Source organism: Panthera onca, chromosome F1, assembly GCF_046562875.1.
Source record: "Panthera onca isolate mPanOnc1 chromosome F1, mPanOnc1 haplotype 2, whole genome shotgun sequence".
Classification (NCBI taxonomy): domain Eukaryota; kingdom Metazoa; phylum Chordata; class Mammalia; order Carnivora; family Felidae; genus Panthera; species Panthera onca.
The window spans coordinates 13,298,133-13,320,094 of record NC_138355.1 but is presented as its reverse complement, the minus strand read 5'-3'; the positions used below and the strand labels follow the sequence as shown (position 1 = coordinate 13,320,094).

The window sequence follows — 21,962 nt, the reverse complement described above, 5'->3', positions numbered from 1 at the left end:
GTACGCAAGCCGAGGAGGGGCAGAGAGAGACAGAATCTGAAGCAGGCTCCAGGCTCTGAGCCGTCAGCACGGAGCCCGACTCGGGGCTCGAACTCACGGACCGAGAGATCATGACCTGAGCCGAAGTCAGACGCTTAACTGGTTGAGCCACCCAGGTGCCCCAGAAAAAAAACCTTTCTGATCTCAGGAGCAGACACTCATGCTTCCTTCTTACCTCAGAGCAAAAGCAGTTCACAAGATACACCCTGAAAAGGCGATGGGTCAAAATCCCTCTGCTTCTTTCCATCCTTAGCGTTTTGAAAACTGCACACGTGTAATATGGCTGTGACAAGCCCAGAGGCTCAGGTTCTCTCCTGCCACAGCCCACCCCCGAGTCCTGCTTCACGGGCCGTCCCGGGAACGTTTTGGGTGTTTCTCGTCAGACAAGATTACGTCTCCCACTCAAACTCGTTACCTGATTTCTCATGCTTCCCCTGACTTCTGTTTTGTTTTGTTCTGTATCAGTGTGGAGTTTTACTGTTATTTGTCACGAAGAGGGAGGCAGGGGGCGTCAAAGATTAGAGATGTTAGAAAGGTAAAGGGGCTCAAGAAATCGCCATGTGTTCTTATAGGTTATTCCTTGGTACATAAACCAGGAAATGTAAATGGGACTAGGTTTTCTCTGTTGTTTTGTTTTGTTTTGTCTTGTTTTGTTTTGTTTTCCACTTGCCTTAAGGAAGTTTCTTTATTTGGAATATCCGATGGCTGGAGAGGAGCTCTTGTCCCTCCTTTTTGATTTACTTATTTATTTATCCAATGCTGTCTTGTTGTACGAAAGACTCAGGGTGGTCACGGTACAAACACGTTGACATTGGAGTCAAGTGATGGAAAAAAAGGCAAGTGTGGTAAGACTTATATCAGTGGCCGGGTAGGTGACAAATGAGGAGGTGAGCCAGGTGGGGCTGGAGAAACCATACCTTTCTAAGGGACAGCTGCCCTTGCTTCAGGCCCAGGCCACCTGACTGGGTTTCCTCAGAAGATGGCAGAAACACAGATTTCCTGATATAACTTTCAGAAACGCCATTTAAAAAACAAAAACACCAACAAAATTTCAAATTGGAATCTCTGAGGTTAGAAGCCAGCTGGTAGTTTTCCTCAGAGAGGCGGGGACCGCCGGGAGGAGACGTGAGCACGATTGCCTGGAACATTCTGAGTCTTCACCTGGGCTGGTTCTATGGGTGTGTGCAGTTTGTGAACGTGTAAGGGAGCCGCACACTTAGGATTTGTGCCTTTCCCCTCAGATGAAAAGGTAAAAGGTAAATTCGCGTCAAAGCAACTGCAGCCTGGCTAAAGTACATCTCTAGCCTGGACCGGAGAGGCGGACACCATTTTAACTGTTGAAATAAGACCACAAAGGAAGTGGGGTTGTCGATACGGAAGGGCCGGTCCCAGGGTCCAAGAATGATGAGCAGGAAGTCAGAAATCTACTTTGGAGCTTCCCAGCAGCCAAAGAAAAATGGGAAGTAAAAAAAAAATATAGTCATTTATATGGTATGTCAGGCCAAGGACAGAAAACAGATAAACGAATACCCGAAAAAACCTTCCTGGGCACACAAAACTGACAACACATTTTCTGTGTGGTTTTTTTGTCACCGGGTGAAAGAGTTTTTATTTTTTCGTCTCGGGCTTATTTTATGAGTTTTGCCTTGCCGGACTGGGAAAAGAAATTTCTTTTTCATGTGAAAGTAAATATGTCCATACATATGTATATAGAGAGAGATATTATATATACATATATAACACCTAAATTAGATTATTACCAATACCTCCCAAACTGCCGATACGTCTTCCTCTCAGCCCTCCACTTCCCCAGTAGAGGTCTGTTATCCTGAATTTTGTGTTTTAAATTCCTTGGCTTTGTCTGTCTGTCTGTCTATCTATCAATCAATCAATCAATCAATCATCTATCTATCTAGTTAGAGAAGGCACAAGTGGGCAAGGGGGAGAGAGAGAGAGACAGAGAGAGAAGTGGGGCTCATCTGAAGCGGGACTCATGCTCACCCGATGTGGGACTCGAACTCACGAACCGTGAGATCATGACCTGAACTGAAGTCACATGCTTAACGACTGAGCCACCCAGGCGCCCTAAATTCCTTAAGACTTTTTAAAAAATAGTTTTGCCACACACGTATCTATTTATAAGCTATATAAGCTAAATTTTGCTTCTTTTTGAGCTTAAAAAAAGGCATTATAGGATGGGCCACCTTCGGCAACTTGACCTTTCCCACTCAACTTCGTATTTCTAAGGTGCGTTGACATTGACGCGGGCAGAGAGAATTTATTTTCATTGCTGTATAACATTCCACCAATGGGACTTGGTCTAATGGGAAGAAATTCAAGACTTCTTGGAGAACTACCAGCACAGAGGCTCTTGTCTGGCCCTGGATGTGTGAGGTTATGATGGGTTGCTCCCACCTGGAGCCTAAGAAAGGAGCCAACACAGGGGAGAGCAGAGCGAGGAGGTAGGAAGAAACAGACCTGGAGGTCATCACTTGAACCCCAACCGCAGCCACGTCTGCACGTAGACCTTCTCTTGGGCTCTGTAGTAACAAGAACTCGTCCAGGCTCACGTCCGTGCTTTCGTCAGTTTGAGGGCCACTTTGCTGACACTTACCCAGACACTGTCCTCCCAGGTAACCATCTGAGAGCATCTGAAAGACAAATGGAGGGAGAGAGGCCATCTTCTTCGATGGTCTTCCCTTATGTGGCAGAAAGGAAGACGGCCTCTCCCTCCATTTGTCTGGTAGACAAATGAATAATACTAACAATGCATTTGATTACGCAAGCTCTCATGTGTGCGTACGGTACAAATGCATGCTGGCGCGTACTTATAGATAAGTGACATAAGCTAGGGAGGGAGGAATGAGGATTCTCTGTGTACTCGTCGAACAATCCAGCAATCGCACTCCTTGGCATTCACCCAGAGGAGTTGAAAACTTATGTCCATACAAATATCTGCACACAGATGTTTACAGCAGCCTTACTGACAATTGCCGAGACTTGGAAGCAACCAGTACGTTCTTCAGTAGGGAAATGAGTAAATCAACTGTGGGACATCCGGATAACGGAAGATTGTTCGGTGCTAAAAACAAACGCGCTATCAAGCCTTGAAATGATGCAGAGGAACTTTACATGCATATTATTAAGTGAAAGAAGCCCATCTGAAAAACCTCCATACTGTATGATTCAAACTGTATGACACTGTGAAAAAGGCAAAGCTATAGAGACAGTAAAGAGACGAGTGGTTCGGGGGTGGGGGTGGGGGTGAGGGAGGGACGGACAGGTGGAGCCCAGCGGATCCCGAGGCAGCGAAAGTACTCTGTATAACATCGTAATGCTGTGTGCGTGTCATTACACGTCTGTCCCCTCATTCTTCCTGTGAACCTAGAATTGCTCTTTTAAAAAAAATTCATTTTTTTTTGAAAGGCAGACCGCCACCTTTTTTTTTTTGAAAGTGCAGCACCTCATTTGGATGTGTCTGGACTCTTGGAAGCTCGAGTCCTCTACGTTCTCCTACAAATAGACCTTGAGAGCTTGTTTGGGGGCATCCACACACACACACACACATACACACACACACACAGTCATTCGGAGACTGGGAGCAGCCACCACAATGAAGAGTTAAAAATCCCTTTTTCAGTTTTAAGAGCTGGCTCAGTTTTCAGACCTAGAACCCATGAACGGAGAAGAGGCTGAATCCCTTGGAAGAAGGCCTTGTAACACCATGGCAGGTGTAAATGACAATGATGTCCCCAGTAGTTCCCTCCCACGAAAAGTAAGAGCTATGTAGTTAGGTAACTGTATGCTGAGAAAAGGGTGTATTCTGAGGTTCAAGGTGATACGATGCCTGGAAACCCAAAGCATCACTTCAGCCCCTCGTCACAGCAGGAGCAGGTGGGGACCAGGTAACAGCTGGCCTTGGTCTGGCTCACAGCTGCTCTCCTGGGGTCCACAGGCTCTCCCAGGGGTCATTTTCCCTGTCCCCAATGTATAATTTGAAGCGGGCAAACTTGAGGGTCAGCAGGAACCCTGTATTGGCCTGAACAGTGAGGTATCATAGCGGGCAAGGCCCGCTGCCATCCTCTGAGGTGTCCCCTTACGCCATCCGTGTCATAGGGGAGAATAGTGGTGATTTGTGCCACCCTTGAGAGCACAAAGGATGTGCGTTGGTGGCCTCCGGTGTGTCTCCATTTAATTTATCACCCCGGCCTGACAGGGACCGTGGAGGATGACAGGAGACTGTGGCAAGGTCTACCGAGTCACAGCCTCAACTGCAGCTGCTGTGACACGTGCTCTTTGCTAGTGAATTAACACTAATGTGTCCGTGGTATGTGGCCGTCGGTTTGGATCCACATCCCTTTCTTGCCCTGTCAGGAAGGAGAATCTGAAACAGTTCTTATTCATGTGGGAGTCCAAAGTATACATTCTTGCTCCTCTAGAACCTTCCCTCCTTCTGTAATAATATAGTAGAGGGACCTGGGCATTTGGGCCATGGGACGTGGTCATCACATTGGTCCATCTTATTGCTGACATCGTGTTATTCAGACCGTATGACCAAACAATGGCTAACACATTGGAAGAACTGTTGAGACACATGAGCCCTACTTTCTGACCCTACCCCAGTGTGGGGGTGGGGAGTGGTTATGGCCTGGTGATGGTGGAAAGTCTCTCCACCTGCTTTTGCTGGGCATAGGTGGAGTCTTAGCTTTTTTCTATGGTATTTGGCTGGAGTAGAGAGATTACTGTCTGAAAGTTTCTGCCTTGCTAGAATGATCCATTCTTGGTCTTTGGCTAAAGAGAACAGACTTTTGTTGGGACTCCCCCCTCCCCCATCTATGCCCATTGGTGTTTCCAGGTTGCCAGTTTCTTTACTGCAAGTCTGGGACATATGAGACAGAAGAAAATCCAGAGAAACCGCCACCGTGTCATTCCTCAGGTCCCGTGGCCTCTAGCTGGTCACCCACTTGTTCTCCACCTTTCAGAGTCTTATGGTTTTTTTTTTAATATGTGTATAATTTCCGGAGTTTCCAGTTGTACTTAGTGGGAAGAATAGAGAAGAGGAATATTCATTCCGTCTTCTGGGAAGTGGAAGTCCAGAAGTATTTGATCCACAGAAATGAGATCTCTTACAACCTAACGTCAGACCAAGAGATCTGCTTGCACAGGGGAAGCAGCAGTGGGCCCATGACCCTGAGATTCACTGGTCCTTCACCTACCAGAACACTCAGAAAATGCCATCCTGAGAGAGCCACGGAACGCCCTCTGGAAGGCACAGCGGAGGTGCTGGGCTGGAGTTGACACCATGTGAGGACTGGTGTCATCCTCCTGGACCAAGCATGCATTCCTGGCCACCAATCATTATACGGTGTCGTGTCCCCAGTAGGTAGACTACTGGGGCTTGGAAAAGGGGTAAAAGTGAGAGAGGTCCTACTTATCATGGCTCCAAGTGGTCTATTTTGGAAATGTGCTCTTCCTGCTCCACAATGCTGGGCTCTGCAGGTCCAGAGGTCTTGGCTCCCAGGGGTGGCATGCATCCACCCATCACCTTGGCTTTCTCATGCTGAGAGATCAGCATGAAAAGACCCTGATCATTAGGAGGAGGCGAATCTGCTGTTATACTGGAGAGACAGATGAACTCCTCATTGTCAACCTTTCCGTGGAGGGGTGGGGTGAAAGCAGAAAGCATTCAGAGAGTGGGGATTTGATTTCTTCATTCTCCTGACTTCCAGCGCCTTGTAGGGCTGTTCTAGCTTCCGCTGTCCTAACTCATCTCGGTACCCAGTCTCACACCACCGTTGCCAAGAATCTGTGTGAAGTGGCCTCTAGGCGGCGCCACTGCCGGAGATCTTGCCTGCGACGACGGGGTACTTCCCTTCTGCCTCCTCAGCGACTGATGCTGCTTTTTGATGCTTCCTGGCCTTCTGGGTTCAAGCTTTCCTGTCTGTAGAAAGCAGGCTGTCTGCAACAGCTCAGATCAAGGTTCCGAATGCAACCTGTCCATAGAGGGCTGTGGTTTCCCAGGGGTTAAATTCTTTCTTTTTGCACACAGCAATAGTGACAGGATCATCTCCCCAGTCTGAAGAGTGTCCAGAATCCTTGGGGCTTTTCACTGGGGGGAACAGATGGATGCAAAGACCGAAGGAGTATGCTCCGATGACAGGCATTAAGATGGGATCTTAAGTTGTGCTCTAAACTGTACAGGCTATAGAAGAAAACCCAGCCCCCAAAATGTTTAACTATTGCCCGTGATTTAATCACCCATTTACTAATTCGTCCACCCATCAGTGCTTGAACACTGTCTGTGCCCGGGGCGATTCCGGACTGAACACACACAGGGTCCTTGCTCAGGTCTGAACATTCACGTCCTGCCCAAATCCACAGCTTGGAAGTCTAACGCCCGGTGTGATGTGTTAGAAGACCGAGCCTCTGGGAGGCGATTAGGTCGGGACTGGTGCTTTTCTGAAAAGAAATCCCCAGAGCTCCCTTGTCACTTCCACCACGTGAGGATACCAGGAGAAGCCGCTGACCCAGCACAGGGCCCTTACCCGACCATGCTGGCACCTGATCTCGGACTCCCAGATTCCAGAACTTGTGTTGTTTTCCAACCACTCGGTCTGTAGTATTTTGTTACAGCAGCCTGAACCGACCGACTTAGTCTCCTGCTCACGGAGTTTCCATTCTAGCGGAGAGGGCGGACAAACATAATTAGCTAGGAAGAAAATAAAGCGGGGTCCCAGAGCCCGGAGTGAGGGAAGGCGTGGCCGGGGAGCGTCTCTCTTCCTGAAGTTGTCCTTAACCAGTGGAGGAGGCTGAGAAGAGCTCAGAGAAGTGAGTTCCCGGAGTCAGGAAGACCCGGGTAAAGTCCCTGAGGTGGAAAGGTCTGAGGTGTTGGCAGACGGCAAGGAGACACGTGGCTGGGGCAGGGGGTGAGCGGAGGGGCTGTGGCTTGAGAGGTCAGCCGGGTGCAGCCCAGGTAGGACCTCGTGGGCATGCAAAGGAGTACGGACATTCAGTGGAACGAGTAGCTGCTGGAGGGTGTCTGGAAAGAAGGAACATGCTCTGCTTATAATTACTTAAGGAGCATGAGAATTTTTTTTAAAGTCATGTCTACAGCAATGTGGGGCTCGAACTTACAACCCTGAGATCAAGAGCCGGATGCTCTACAGACTGAGCCAGCCAGGTGCCCCTGAGAGTTGTGTTTTTTTACCAGTTGTTCTGGTCTATGATTTTTCACACATCTTTGATGGAATCTATACGGCGAAGCCTGTAAAAGACTTTTAATTCATTCTAGTTACCACAGCTGGTATTCTAGTGGTCACCCGGCGGCTAACAGTACCTTCTGTCACAATTTAACCTCCAAAGTAAAGTCATCCTTGTGTGTATCAAAACCTGTGATTGTCCAAAATAAAGCCCATGCTTAATACGCGTAGCTTTTTCTATCGTGCAAAAGCTCCTTACATGAAAAATAGAAATATTGGGGCACCTGGGTGGCTCAGTCGGTTAGGCGTCTGACCCTTGATTTGGGCTCAGGTCACGATCTCATGGTTCTTGAGATCAAAGCCCCTCCTCGGGCTCCATGCTGACAGCATGGAGCCTGCTTGGGATTCTCTCTCTCCCTCTCCCTCTCTCTCAAAATAAATAAATAAACATAAAAACTTAGAAATATTTTTCAAACAGTGGTTTAAGGAATGGTGCGTTAAGATCTAAATGACGCAGGGGCCTCATATGCGGGCCACGCAGCGTCTTGATTCAGTTCTGTCTGTCGCTACTTAGCTTTCATTGTCCTTCTCCCTTTTTAGGAAAAACTATTAATGGCCCCACATTCCCTAACTCCCCCACCCCTCCCCACACCACTCATCCACTTTCTGGGGAAGTGAAGATTTCGACACTGGACCTAAGCATCTCGGAGGTTGTAGAGAAGCAACAGGGGGATTCAGTCTGCCGCCTGTCACCTGAAGACCTTGACCAAAGCCAGCTTCTCATCCGCTTCAGACACAGTCTCTAGCCAGCTGACTAGCTAATGGTTTCCCCCTTTTCCCAACGACAGCTTTACCTACCTAAGTAGCTTCTGTTTGCCTGGAGACAAAGCGGGTCACGTTAACAGTAACGCTCTGGGTTTATGGTCCCCCACCTCTGCTCACGGCAGCGGGACCTGGCCCCTATCCCCCAGCCTTCCCATCACCCATCCCATCAGGATGTCACTCTGACATTGTAAAGAAGTCATGGAAAGACTCTGACTTCCATCTTGCCGGCCCTCTGTCTTTCTCCCTCAGCCACTTGCTTCGAAGCCAGCTGCCAGGAGGTGAACGGCCCTATGCAGAGGCCATGTGACAAGGACTGGAGGGAGGCCTCCAACCAGCAGCCAGCAAGAAACGGAGACCCTCACTCAAAAACACACTAGGGACTGCATCCTACCTGTGAATGAGCCTAGAAGCAGACCCGCTCCCAGAGGAGCCTGGAGGTGACCACAGTCCCTGGCGTCAACAGGCCCACCACCCACCGTTGGCTCTTTATACTCCCTTCGTCCTACAGCTCCTTTTTCCCAACACCCCGTGTCTCCCTGCCTGTGTATGTTCTACTTCCTCAGTGTAGAACTCTTCCCTTCCTCCTCCCCACCCACTTTCTCGCCGTCTACGAAGCTTCCATTTATCCTTCGAGGTTCAACTCAACAATTGCCCCTGATATGGAGCCTTCTCTAGGTTCCTTCCTCCACGTTTCCTCTACCCCTTGTGAACTCATCCACACAGCACTAGTGTGGATCTGACCCAGTCAGAGAACCAGGGCAGCACTGTGTGAAAAGGGCGAGCATGCAGGGTGGGTTCTTGACCAGGGTCAAACCCAGACGTAAAGAGAACTATTTCCCGGTGGGTCCATGGGGGATGGAGAGCAGCTCAGCCTGTTCAAATAGAGATGGAAAGTCCAGATGAGAAGCAGCAGGGTCTGGATGGTTGGTCCAACCACTCCTAGCTAAGGGTTTTCCCCAATATTCCAACGAGGAGGGTTTGCCAATTAAGAGCTCAAGTACCTCAGTGTTATTCTCGAGCATCTCCGCTTGGTCAACCTCGCTTCCTACTGTTGATTTTAGGCCTTATGTGCAAAGAATTCCATCAGATATTATTAGCCAGGCAGCCATTCGATAAGCATTAATTGAGTGCCTACTTCATGCATTGGGAATGCAGGGGTGGATAAGACAGACAACATTCCAGCTCTCCTGGAGCTTGGGTTCCAGCAGGGGACACAAGAACGAGTAGCTATATAAATAAATATAGTTATTAGAGTGTGGTAATCGCTATGAAAGAAATGGACAGTGCTCTCCACTGAAGAGTAAGAGAGGAGGGCCTCTTAGAAACAGCGGTCAAAAAGGCACCTCTGGGAAGTGCATCTGAGTGGAGATCTGGAAGGCAGTGAGGTGGCCATGCCCATAGATGAGGAGGAGAATGTGGGGCACCCGGGCACCAGGAGTAGTGCAAAGACAGACACTGAGGAGAGGTGCTTGAAGTTGGGGGGTTGTGTAGACCTTGTTCTTTTAAAAAAATGTTTATTTATTTATTATTGAGAGAGAGAGAGAGAGAGAGAGAGCACAAGCAGGGGAGGAGCAGACACAGAATCTGAAGCAGGTTCCAGGCTCCGAGCTGTCGGTGCAGAGGCTGATGCCAGGCTTGAACCCACAAACTATGAGATCACGACCTCGGACGCTTAACCGACTGAGCCACCCAGGTGCCCCCCGTAGACCTCATGTTAAAGCTCCAGTGCACAGAGACCAAGTTCCAGGCACCTGTTTTGCTATGGAGCTATACTAGGGCCTGGTGTTATTCTGAATACTGGCAGTAAGGGGCATAGCAATACGTAAAAAACATTTTTTCGGTCCTCTTGTGAAAACATCATTGTGAAACTCACCAAAGGCCCATATTTTGCCTGCTAACAGACTATATAGCCAAAACAGCTGTCAGATACCATCTAATCCAACCTCCTTTCAGATGAGAAAACTGAGGTCCAACAAGGTAAAATGGAAATCCCGTGGTCCACGACGTGACTGCGGCAGTGGTGAGATGAGAACTCCAAATGTGCAATTATGTACACTCTTTCCTTAACAGGTTAGGGCAGCTACTCAAATTACTTGCATTTGTTTTGAAAATTATAAACCCGATTTTCCTCCTCTTAAATTTCTCCCTACATAGTTTCCCATCTAGCTTGACGCTCTTTCCAATTCAGTTGTTAAAAAGGAAACCGACTGGGGCGCCTGGGTGGCGCAGTCGGTTAAGCGTCCGACTTCAGCCAGGTCACGATCTCACGGTCCATGAGTTCGAGCCCCGCGTCAGGCTCTGGGCTGATGGCTCAGAGCCTGGAGCCTGTTTCTGATTCTGTGTCTCCCTCTCTCTCTGCCCCTCCCCCGTTCATGCTATGTCTCTCTCTGTCCCAAAAATAAATAAAAAACGTTGAAAAAAAATTAAAAAAAAAAAAAAAAAAAAAAAAAAAAGGAAACCGACTTTGATGAAGGGTTGTTCACACTCCTCTCACCCCAAGGTGAAAGCAGTGTGTGCAACGGCGTTCTTTGTCTACGAGAGGGAACTGAAAACTCCCGTTCACAGTAAACAGTCTTCTCTCTATACAGAAGTTCTCACTGAGTAGCCTGAGAATCTTCTCGGCTGAATAAGGGGGGGGGGGGGGTGAGTTTGAAAGCAGAGGCCGGACTTTGGCTCACATACCTGTTGCCTACACCTGCTCACATGACTGGCCCACAGCGGCCGAATGAAATTACTTCACCTGTGTTGAACAGCTCAGCCTCAGAGGGCCAGGTATCTGCCAGAGCCGGATTTACAAAGCTGACGAACTCTTGCACAAGCATCACCACGCAGCATTTATAACAATTAAGATGGGGATTTAAAGCCAGGCCAGAAAGAGTAGGATTCACTCCAGGAGCTGTGACCAAAGCTTATGGGTACAAAGAAAGTAGGTCAGGTGGTATGAACTTATTTACCGATTCCTAGAATATCATCATGAGAAGGTGTCCGGATGGGACTGAGGTAGCGGTGCCCACCGCTGAGCGAACAGCACACGGGGCACAGCGAACAGGGCTCACAATGCTCTTCCTGGAAGAAGATTCTTAGGAGCATGGCCTGAGAGGGGCAGTAAGGGTGAGAGATTTGTGAAAGCACTGACCCCTCAGATGACTTAACAGGTCCAAAAGTGGTTTCGAGAAGTTCAAATTTGTGCATGAACACCGAGAGTCCACCAACAATCCCTTAGTGTCTCTGAGAGACTCCTGGGCCAGGAGCAGCTTGTAAGGTGCTAAACTTGGGGCCTTCTGTCTTTCCCACTTTGGTACGGATAGTGAAGTAAACAGAAAAGAGGAGCATAGAGAGAAAATGCAGCATTTTTTCTCACGTGCCTGTCGGATATCCGTATCCAAAGGTATTCTCAAAAGGCTTGTGTGTGTGTGTGTGTGTGTGTGTGTGTGTGTGTGTGTGTGTGTGTGTGAAGACGCCCGCCTTCTCCTAGCAGGATGATTTAGGCGACTTCCCTAATTTCTCTAAGCCTCAGCAAACCTCGCACTGGGGACAGTTTCCCCGGCCCTGAAAGAGGCGGCGGGCAGGTGCGGTGGGGAGGTGCTAAACAAGTCCCCGCCCCAGTAGGTAGCCGAGCGCGCAAGGGACCCGCCCCCTGCTCCCCCCCGGCTCCGATTGGCCCCCGCGGAGGGGGCGTGGCCGGCCTGCGCCGCGGTGGGCGGGGCCGGGAGCGCTCGGCTAACCTCGGGCGCCTGTGGGTGGCGGGGCTGCGGCCTCTCGCAGCAGTCACCGCCATGGCCGGCCGAGTCCGCGGGTCCGCGCGCGCGCTGCTCGCCGCCCTGCTGGCGCCGGCGCTGGTGGCGCTGCTGGTGGCGCCGGCGCGGGGCCGGGGCGGCCGGGGTCACGGGGACTGGGACGCCGCAGCGGCGCTGCCACCGCTGCCGCCCCGCGAGGACGCGGCGCGCGTGGCCCGCTTCGTGACGCACGTCTGCGACTGGGGCGCACTGGCCACCCTCTCCACGGACCAGGCGGTGCGCGGCTGGGCCTTCGCCGACGTCCTCTCGCTCAGCGACGGGCCCCCCGGCGCGGGCAGCGGCGTGCCCTACTTCTACCTGAGCCCGCTGCAGCAGTCCGTGGGCAACCTGCAGGTGAGCGGGCGGCGACAGGGCCAGCCTTTCGTTCGGTCGCCGAAATTCTGCTCGGGGACGGAGGGCGGGGCAACCAGAGGGAAGAATTTGCTCGCGGCCCACAGCCCTGCCTCTTCTCTCCGCGCTGGCCGGACGGGCTTTGCAGCCTTCTGACTGTTGGGCAACTCAGTGCCGGGAATTTCACGCACGCCCCCGCCTCCGGGTTGAATTCTTTGCCAGTGTCTACTTGGAGGGCTTCGCATCCCTGACTCGTCCTGGGGCACGGCTGCGCGTGTTATTAAAAGTCTTACAGGGCTTGCCCTTCCTAGGAATTTTCCTGTCAGCAGCAGGAAGCTAATACACAACATCGTGAGTGATTAATGCAGTCTTTAGGCCCCCGGTGCGCATGACCTTTCCTGGTTAGGAGCAGCACTGAGTTGGGTCTGGGTGCTCATCCCGTGCCCACCTTTTGTGGCAGGGCCAGGTTTACAACTCTGGTGGACCCCTGCTGTCCCGAGAGTGGTGTGACTGCTGTGCAGCGCACTGAGTCCAGCAGTGGGCTTCGGATGAAGAACTAGAGGCATAAGACAGGTTAAATAACCTGCCCAGAGCCAGTAGCCAAACTGGAATCTTATGCCAGGTCTGTCTGCCGTCAAAATACAGGACACAGAATGGTGGCGCACGAGCTGCCCGTGTCCCTCGGGCCAGTTGTCTTTGGTCCACAGAGTTCTGTTTGGTTTTTAACAAATTTGAGTTACAGTAGTTACCCCCCCCCCCCCCCCGCTTATCCCTGGTTCCACTTCAGCGTTTCAGGTACCTGAAGTCAACTGCATTCCAGAAGCAGAAGATCCTTCTGAGGGGTTGTCTTACAGTCTAGTAGCCTAGTGCTAGGTTGCAAAAGCCGCCCCATGTCATCTCGTCATGTGGGCATTTGATCATCTCTCATCATCCTCGGAGGAGGAGTGAGTACAGGACAAGAAGATATTTGGAGAGAGCACATCTACATAACCTTTATTACGGTATAATTGTACCGTTCTATTTGCTATTGTTGCTAATCTCTTACTATGACTAATTTATAAATCGAACTTTGTCACAGGTGTGTGTGTGTGTGTGTGTGTGTGTGTGTGTGTAGAAAAAGACATATGAGGTTCGGTACTATCCAGGGTTTCAGGCAGGCATCCACTGGGGGTCTTGGGTTGTATCCCCCCGTGGGTAACGGGCGGCGGTGGGGGGACTATTGTAGCTACCACCATTCAAAAATTGAGATTTCAATTACAGATCTAAATGTTTAACTTCTTGGAAGATCCGTGGCCCTGGGGGCTTGAATTCTTTGAGCACAACCAGAAACAGCTGCCTCCTTTTAAGGCACAGACACCTCTGTTCACCCTTCCCTTACTCCCAGCCCCCTCCACCCTCTTAGGCATTTGCCCAAAGGAAGCTCATTCTGTTCAATCAGTGACGCTCAACCTTGGCTGCAAACACAGTCACCTGGGAAGACTTTTAAAAATATAGTGCCGAGGTATTTTATTAAAAAAAAACAACTCCCCATTCCCTCCCTAATGCTTCTCATGAGGGAGAGGGGATGGAGAACTACTGCCCACGACCCTATTTAAACTCGTGCGGATATGGTCATCTGCGTTGCAGGAAGGAGGAAAAGTAAGACGTACAGGGACAGTACGGATGTCAGACGTCACTGGTGAGTGACCAGCCACTGATGACTTCCAGGTAGAACTCCAGCTCAAGTCTTTGACAGATCTAGGGACACAGTGTGAGGAACCTATCAAGGATTTCAGGTATCCATGATGGCAGTGAAAAGGTGTGGCCACATCAGAATGAGTCTGACTCGTATTCCATCAGTTAACCAGTCAGATTGGTTTATAGTTTCTGCTTTTCCTCCCGCCTCTGCCTCTTATCTTCTCCCTGTCACCCACCCACCCGATTACATGCATACAATGCCACTCAGCATTTCCCTCTGCCCAGAAGCCTTCAACAACAACCGGCTGCCTAGAGCTGCGTAAGATTCGCTTGGGATGTTTGTTAAAAATACGAACACCAGGGCTGGGACTGGAGCCCAGAAGTCAGCATTGTAACAAGCTCTCCAGGCAGGTCATTCTTGGAAAGCACAGACAGACATTGGCCTTACAGAATACAATTCTGACTCTTTAGCTTGGAGTTGAGCCCCCCACCCCACCCCCATCCCACCGAAGCCTCTCTTTCAGGTAGATTGGGTTTCTCATTACAGTCATGTCCCACATTTTCCCAGTTCTGTTTCTGCAATGCCCTTTACCTTTAATGCGTCATCCCCCTTCTGTCCCGATTTTGAAAATCTTCTGAGGCTCCCTGTACTGTCCATATCATTCCAGGCTATGTCGACATCTCCTTACCCTAAACTGTACTGTTCACTTGGCGATTAGTTATACGCTGCCTTCTGATCTCTTCTGTGTCATTTTGCATTATTTCAGTTTTGTTTATGTCTGACTTTACAACCACATTATAAAGTCACAGAGAAAGGACTTTTTTTTTTTTTTTTCCTCCTATGGCGCCTTGCCTAATAGTGTATAGACAGTGAACGTTTGGCTAAATGATTTCAAGGAGTTCCCTTTATAACCAGTGTTGTGATGGGTCACCATGAGATGGCAGAATTTTCCACACAAGCCGTTTAAAGCGCTAAATGCAACGTGTGAATTTTGCTGTAATCTGTCAGCAGTGTCTTTCACGAAGCTGATTTCTGAATAAGGAAGAATTGAGAATTTTGCCTGCTTCACTTTTTGAGTCTAAGTGTTCTTCTTTTACTGCTAAAACAGGAATGAACAACTTCTCCAGTTTTGAAATCACATGACAATTTCTGCTAGCGTAAGATAACCAAAAAACATGATTCAGCTACTTTCTTGCTTAAACTATGCAATTAGCTCGTTGAACAACTGTGGTATTTTTACACACTAGTTTCATATCAGAGTCTAAGCCTTTAGATCTTTCAGTGAAAGCTCTAGACCAGCCTTGTATTTGGGTGATCCTGTAATTGTCAGTTCTCTGGTTCATATGAAACAGCTTAAAGGCTTAAGAAAAAAGAGTGTTAAAATAATTCTTACTGAGTTCATTTTAAATCTGAAACCCTACCCCCTGCTTTTTGGGAGGAAAGGTCAAGATCAGTCTCTATCCAACAGGTGATTTTCTCAAGTGGTCAGTGGTGTTTTACAATGCATTGTTTCATGGAAGAATGTCCAGCTCTAGGGACAGTGTGTATATAACTTGTGAAATTTATTACCTCTCCAGAGACAATATTTTATGTGGGAGTGTCTTTATTTTCTCTCTGCAGGAGAATCCACGTGCTACCCTGACCATGTCTTTGGCACAGACTAACTTCTGCAGGAAACAGGGATTTGATCCCCAAAGTCCCCTCTGTGCTCACATAATTCTGTCAGGAACTGTTACCAAGGTAAGTGGTTATCCCACCAGAACCCAGACAGGTTTTAGAAGAGTATCATCTGAGGGGCCTGGGGGTGCTCAGTCGGTTAAGCGTCTGATTCTTGATATCGGCTCGGGTCATGATCGCGAGATTGCAGTCATGAGATCGAGCCCCGAGCTCTACGCACAGGGTGGAGTCTGCTTGGGATTCTCTCTCTCCCTGTCTCTCTGCCCCTCCCCTGCTCGTGCTCCCTTTCTCTCTCAAAATAAGTAAATAAATTTAAAAAAAGCATCATCTATTAACAATGAAAGGAGATATTTTAAGAATAAAATGAAAATGATTTGTGGTTGAGATAATATGCAATTTCATGAAAACTAAAGACTTAAATCAGTTCGTTTCGTATAGGTGTTCGATTAGGTGTTTACGCAGAAAGCGAACTATTGTTTGAAGCTGAATGGATGTAGCTCTGTAAGGTGCGTCTGCTCAACCAGAGGTCTCTGCTCCTGGCCATGCTGCTCACTGCACAGTATTTCCCACGTGTGGGTTCCTTGTCTCCATATTTTCACAGTGGCTTATGGCAGAGAGCCTACCAAGTGAGCGAGGAGAGGGGTGCCCGTTACCGGAGGCCGGACGCGGGTTTAGACAGTGGGGTGATTGCTGCAGGGCAGAGGGCAAGGTGTCCTAGCACTGATCTGATTGCCGAACCCGCACATTTGCCTTGCGACGCTGTCAGCCACGCTGACCTCAGACAAGTTTGATTTATGGTCTGGACATTCCGTGTGGCCGCATCCCTGTGGCTGCATTTCACCAGAGAAAGGACGGGCGGCAAATACTCTTGAGTTCCACGGTGCTTCTTTGAAAGACTTTTATCTTTTGTGACCTTGCGTCTCCGTGTTTAAGATGGCTTGTCCTGGGGTACGTGGGCTGACGTTCTACGGGACGGGCACCCTGACATTTTATAACGTGCCCGGTGCCGGGTACTCTGACAGCTCCAAATGACCACTTGACCTCGAAAGCTGGTGCCGGTGATGGGTTCCCACTTCAGTAAATCTCTTACCGCCGACACCTGGACTCTGTTGTTTTCTGCTTTCCTGCGTGCTTCCTTCGTTTTCTCTTGATTCCTTAAGTCGAAGATCAGGATTTATAACTAAATGAGCGCTTTAGGATCTGTAGAAGAATCACACATCCTTAACGGGGTTGCGGCCATGAGTCGTTTACATCACGTGTGTCCTTTAGGTGAACGAATCAGAAATGGACTTTGCCAAGCAGTCGCTGTTCGTCCGACACCCTGAGATGAAAACGTGGCCCTCCAGCCACAATTGGTTCTTTGCGAAGTTGAATATAACCAACATCTGGGTCCTGGACTACTTCGGTGGACCCAAAATAGTGACACCCGAAGAATATTATAATGTCACATTTCAGTAAGTATTTACACAGCTTTCTTCTTTCTAATATTGCTGCTTTTATTTGCGGTCCTCAATCTTTTAAAGCCAGGGGGCTCTTAACTCTTTCTTCCACCAGGGGACCCTTTGGCAAGCTGGGAAAGCCTCTGATCCCCCCTCAGAATATTTTTTAGGAGTATAATATACATTGGAAATACAATGGAAACCAACTATATTGTATTGAATGTAATGTATTGAATGTATTAAAATACATTTATAAAACATAAGCTAATTCATACATTATATGAATATAATGTATTGACATGGATTGAACTACTTTTATAAAAATATTTTTTAAACGTGTGGTATAGTAACATGTTGACTTTTATTTTTAAAAAAAAATTTTTTTTTAACGTTTATTTATTTTTGAGACAGAGAGAGACAGAGCATGAATGGGGGAGGGTCAGAGAGAGGGAGACACAGAATCCGAAACAGGCTCCAGGCTCCGAGCCGTCAGCACAGAGCCCGACGCGGGGCTCGAACTCACGGACCGCGAGATCGTGACCTGAGCCGAAGTCGGCCGCCCAACCGACTGAGCCACCCAGGCGCCCCACATGTTGACTTTTAAAAAACATGTTGACTTTTTAGTGAACATATTAAATAAGATTTAGTAGAGAGTCTATAATATTACTGTCCTTTCTGAGTAGTGAGGGCTGAATTAATTTAAGACATCTGCAACAGCTCTAACATGATGTGAAAGTATCTGTGGGTTCTTTATTTCTGTTGATGACAGTCACAGATATGCTGTCACCACTGGGGTTTATTGCCCACATTCATCATTGAAGGAAATGATAAATTTCAGGTAGAGCTTAATGAAAACCTCTTTTTTCCATCCAAGTTCACAGAGCCCTGAACTCTGCCTATAGGCTTGGACACCAGGTTGAGAACTTGTTTGTCTGTTTCGTTGTTGTTTTTTTAATGTTTTTATTTATTTTTGAGAGAGAGAGACAGAGGTCACAAGTGGGGGAGGGGCAGAGAGAGAGGGAGACCCAGAATCTGAAGTAGGCTCCAGGCTCTGAGGTGTCAGTGCAGAGCCTCATGTGGGACTTGAACCCACAAACTGTGAGATCATGACCTGAGTTGAAGTCGGACGCTCAATCGACTGAGCCACCCAGGCGCCCCTGGGACCTTGTTTTAAGGCTATGCTTTGGGGCCCTGGTTGGAGCCCAGTTCTGGCCCCTGATGGCATTTTCCCATGAGCACCAGACTTCGGCACTTCTGGACTACGAATGGCACACATCTGAGTCTGAACATGCGGTCCTGCGCCCATCGACCTCAGTGCTGTGAATGCTGGGGAGCCGTGTGGGACACCCACCAGGAAGTGGACACTTGGGGGTGAGGAGGTTGCCACCCAAGGGGCCCTGGGAAAGAACAAAGAAGAGAATAGCCTGGAAATGGGAAAAGAACAGGAAAAAGGGGTGTGATCAGATCCTCTGACATTAGGTCAGGGTTCAAATGAAGGAATACAGAGGACTGGGACTTTTCCCGGGTGACACGGGTCACTGGCATAGTTGACATCCTCAAGGCCTAACAGCCAGTGATAGCTGGGACTCGGTGGGCGCTGTTCGGGCTGCCGTGAACCGCCTGCTTTCTCCCCACCAGACGTTCGGTAGTGTTTCTCCTCGTCTGGAAGGTGGAGAGCTAGAGCCCCGAAGAGTAAGTCTGATGGCCAGTATGTGCTGGTGCCTGGACCGAGACCCTGGCATTCTAGCCCCGGGGCCCCCACCTTGCTTCTACCCACGAAGATCGACTGTGCCTCCGGTCACCTCACTGCTGGCTGGCTGGGCTCCTCGCCCGGTGTCAGCCGTGTGACGCACCTCTGCTGTAATGACTGGCTGCTGTTTGCAGAGATTAGGGCGGCGATGCTAAGTTAGACCCGTAGGTCATGGTCATTTGGGGGCTTCCTTCTCAGTGTTTCTTTATTTTGTCTCTTACTCTATTGTAGAACAGTTCCACATTGGAGCGTTGACTTCCCGTCACCCTTGTAAATTTCTTTACGGCAAAGCTCGGGCTTTATTTATTTAGTCAATCAATCCCAGACAGGGCCTAGGACAGCGCATGGCCCAGAACAGGCGTGTAGTAAACACTGGCTACTTGTCGGGCTGATAATTTGAGACAAAGATCCTCAGCTCCTTTGAATAAAGAATCCGGCAGTGGTGTTTATGTTGCTTCTGTATATGCAGGAGAAGAGGCACAGGCCAGTGATTCTCTTCTGGACCCACAAAACCACCTGACTTTATAGGAATACAGACACAGCAGTTGCAGCATCATGACCGGGCAGCGAATTCTCCAGTAAGCTGGTTAAAGTTTACTTCTGTAAGACGTGGCCATCTCTCATGTACAGTTATTTTTGCATAAATGACGTGCCCGAGGGCAGTGCTTGCTTTAATAACAAAAATGAGCTTGCCCCTGTTGAATAAGTGAGTAGAAGAGATAAATTTGAGGTTCCCATTTTATTTCACAGACGAGTGAGTCTTGTCTGCAGCTCAGAGAAAAGACGGAGCATTATCCTGTCCTTTGGAGAGGAGGACCAAAGGCTAGACCAGAGTCTGACCCCTTCTAAGGCAGGACACCCGAAATCCTAGAGATAGACATGTCTGACCACTAGTTGTCCATTTCAGAGTCCGGGAGTGGGCCCCTCATCATCCTACCCACCTCGTTTGCTTATAGCCCAGGAGAGGGTAATGTCTGTGAGGGCCAAGAGCCTGCATGCTCCGAGGGAACCGCTCCCAGGGGCCTCGTGGCTTTCTGGAACTTTACAGAATGGCCGGCTTGCGCAGCTCAGTTTTGGAAGATGTTACTTCTCCAGATGCCATAAAGCCTCCGCATCTGAAGTCCGTTGCATTCTGGTGGAGTCTCGAGAGAGCTTCAGTACAAGTGCCCCTTAGTAGGGCTCACGTGGGGCCTGACCGGATCTGGTGTGGCTCATTGGACTGTTGGGTCCAGACCACAAACATATTTGCACGTGGACCGGAAGGTTCTGCCGCCACACGGCGCATCTGCGGGCGTCCCTGAGTGGGCGGTTCTCAGGGGTATCAGCAGTCGCCTCCTGTCACCGTTGAGCCTGAGCTGCAGGGTGCTCACCCCAGCCCCCCCCCCCCCCCCCCCGGTGCTCCCGAAGGTTCCCCAGCACAGGCACAGGGAGTAGGAGGCTGTAAGCCACCTTCTGGCCCGGTCTCCCTCACCTGGACGTGGTTTCCTCATAGCTGTGGCCAGACTGCGGCAGGAAAGGGGGTCCAGGTCGCCTCCCCGGCTAAACTCAGTGTCGTGGGAAACTTGGCTGATTCCCTTCTGTCCTCAAACGCTGTTGTCTTTTAAGTGAGCTGTCAGCTGTCCTTGGTGCTCATCTGTGCTTCATCCCGGCGGCGCTTCCTGGAGCGTCCGGCACCGCACTCGGAGGCGAGGGGCGCTGGCCAAAATGAAGATTCCAGGGCCCGACCCTACACGTGCTGATACCAGAACTCCGGAGCAAGCCCAGGCGACTCTTGGGTACCTGAAGCGGCTGAAATTAGCTCCAAATTTTAAGCTTCTGGATCAGGAGTTTCTGTCGTCAGCGATTAACTCGTAGGATTTGTCAGCTCGGTTTAATGAAATCATTCTTCCCCTCTCTTGCCTTCTCTAGGTGAAGCAGAATACAGCGAGTTAACAGCACCCGGCGGGTTGCTTGGGATGCTCCCACAGACTGGAAGGGCTTAACGCGTCTCTGTGGAATGTTTCCCAGATGCACGTGCTGATTTGCTTGCTTGCTCGTTCGCTCGCTCGCTTACAAGATAGCGCCGGACCGATCCTGGATTTCTCGGAAGACGTGGTTGCTGGATCTTTTATTTTTTTTCAAATTTTGAAGCCATTTTCATAGAGTTATGCCTTCATTATGACCCAAGAAGCTTTGGTCTGTCAATTCCAAATGGTTTTCTAACAGGGCTCCTGGAAGAGGGGTGGGTGCCAGATTTAGATTGCCCATTGGCGTTTGAAGGTACTTGAAGACGTGTGGGTGCTTTCCGGAAGCCCCCCGGGCTGGGGAGAGGGCCTCGCTCACCCACGGCTGCACCAGCACTGCCCAAGCCTGCTCGGCAGGGCTGGCCTGTGTCACCGCGCGCCCGCAGGTATGTGGCCGAGCCAGACTGTGGCGGGCCACTGGTGGACCTTCCTCCCCGTGGTCCATTTGTGTCTGACGGTCCTGGGTGGTGTTGATCCAATGTAGGGCGATACTTCTTATAAAAGAACTTCTTTTTCCACTTTTCAAATCCGAAGTGATAATTACCTAGAACGAGAGAAGTCCATAAAAGCTTCTGAATGTCATTTGCCCCCCTGTGTGGACACCGTGTAATCCTCGTCCTCCACTCAAGACACACCTACGCACATGTACACGCTGTCTTATTTTACTTTTTGCCCCCACATGGCTTGCAAAAGGAAAAAGAGGGGTGAAGGGGATTTTGTGGAAATCATTTCCCTGTTTTGTAAGTTAAGTTTCCTGGACATAGACCAGCTTGAGCCAGGTCCAAAGCCCGTGGCTGCCCAGTGCACTCTGTAGCTTGTCAAATAACGGCTCTGTCAACAGTGGCCTAAGGCTTCGTCAGCTCTTCTGAACCTTCAAATGGCTCCCATGTTGTTACCACCTAACGGGTCGTCGGGGAGAAGATAACACGACTTTAAAAACCAACCACATTTCTCCAGAAAAGAAGAAACTGTTTGCTTTTGCGGCCTATATACGTGATTTCCGAAGATGAGGGAAAGTGCCTCGTAAAGAAGTGTGTCAGGAATCAAGCCACTGAATCGCTAGCTAAGAGGAAGGAAGTTGAATGGGAGTCATCGTGTTTGAAAACTACAAAACGAACCTACCTAAAATTCAGCAAACGGCTTCTGATTAAGAAAAATGACTTATCTTAAACTTGGTAAAATAGGTTTATTCCTCAACATAATTAAAAGCGTTATTTTCCTGAAA

General features: G+C 49.4%; 1 protein-coding gene across 2 annotated transcripts; it reads left to right on the top strand.

Moving 5' to 3' along the window:
* Positions 1-11,791: 11,791 nt before the first annotated feature.
* CREG1 (cellular repressor of E1A stimulated genes 1) lies at positions 11,792-21,962 on the top strand. Of its 2 annotated transcripts, XM_078441055.2 has the most exons (4): positions 11,795-12,193; positions 15,489-15,608; positions 16,815-16,999; positions 20,643-21,962. In XM_078441055.2, exons 1-4 carry the CDS (start codon positions 11,840-11,842, stop codon positions 20,644-20,646), a joined length of 663 nt encoding a protein of 220 aa, XP_078297181.2. In that variant the 5' UTR covers positions 11,795-11,839; the 3' UTR covers positions 20,647-21,962. The 2 variants fall into 2 exon arrangements, with proteins under 2 accessions (XP_078297182.2, XP_078297181.2); XM_078441056.2 differs by lacking the exon at positions 20,643-21,962 and having other exon boundaries at positions 11,792-12,193; positions 16,815-17,003.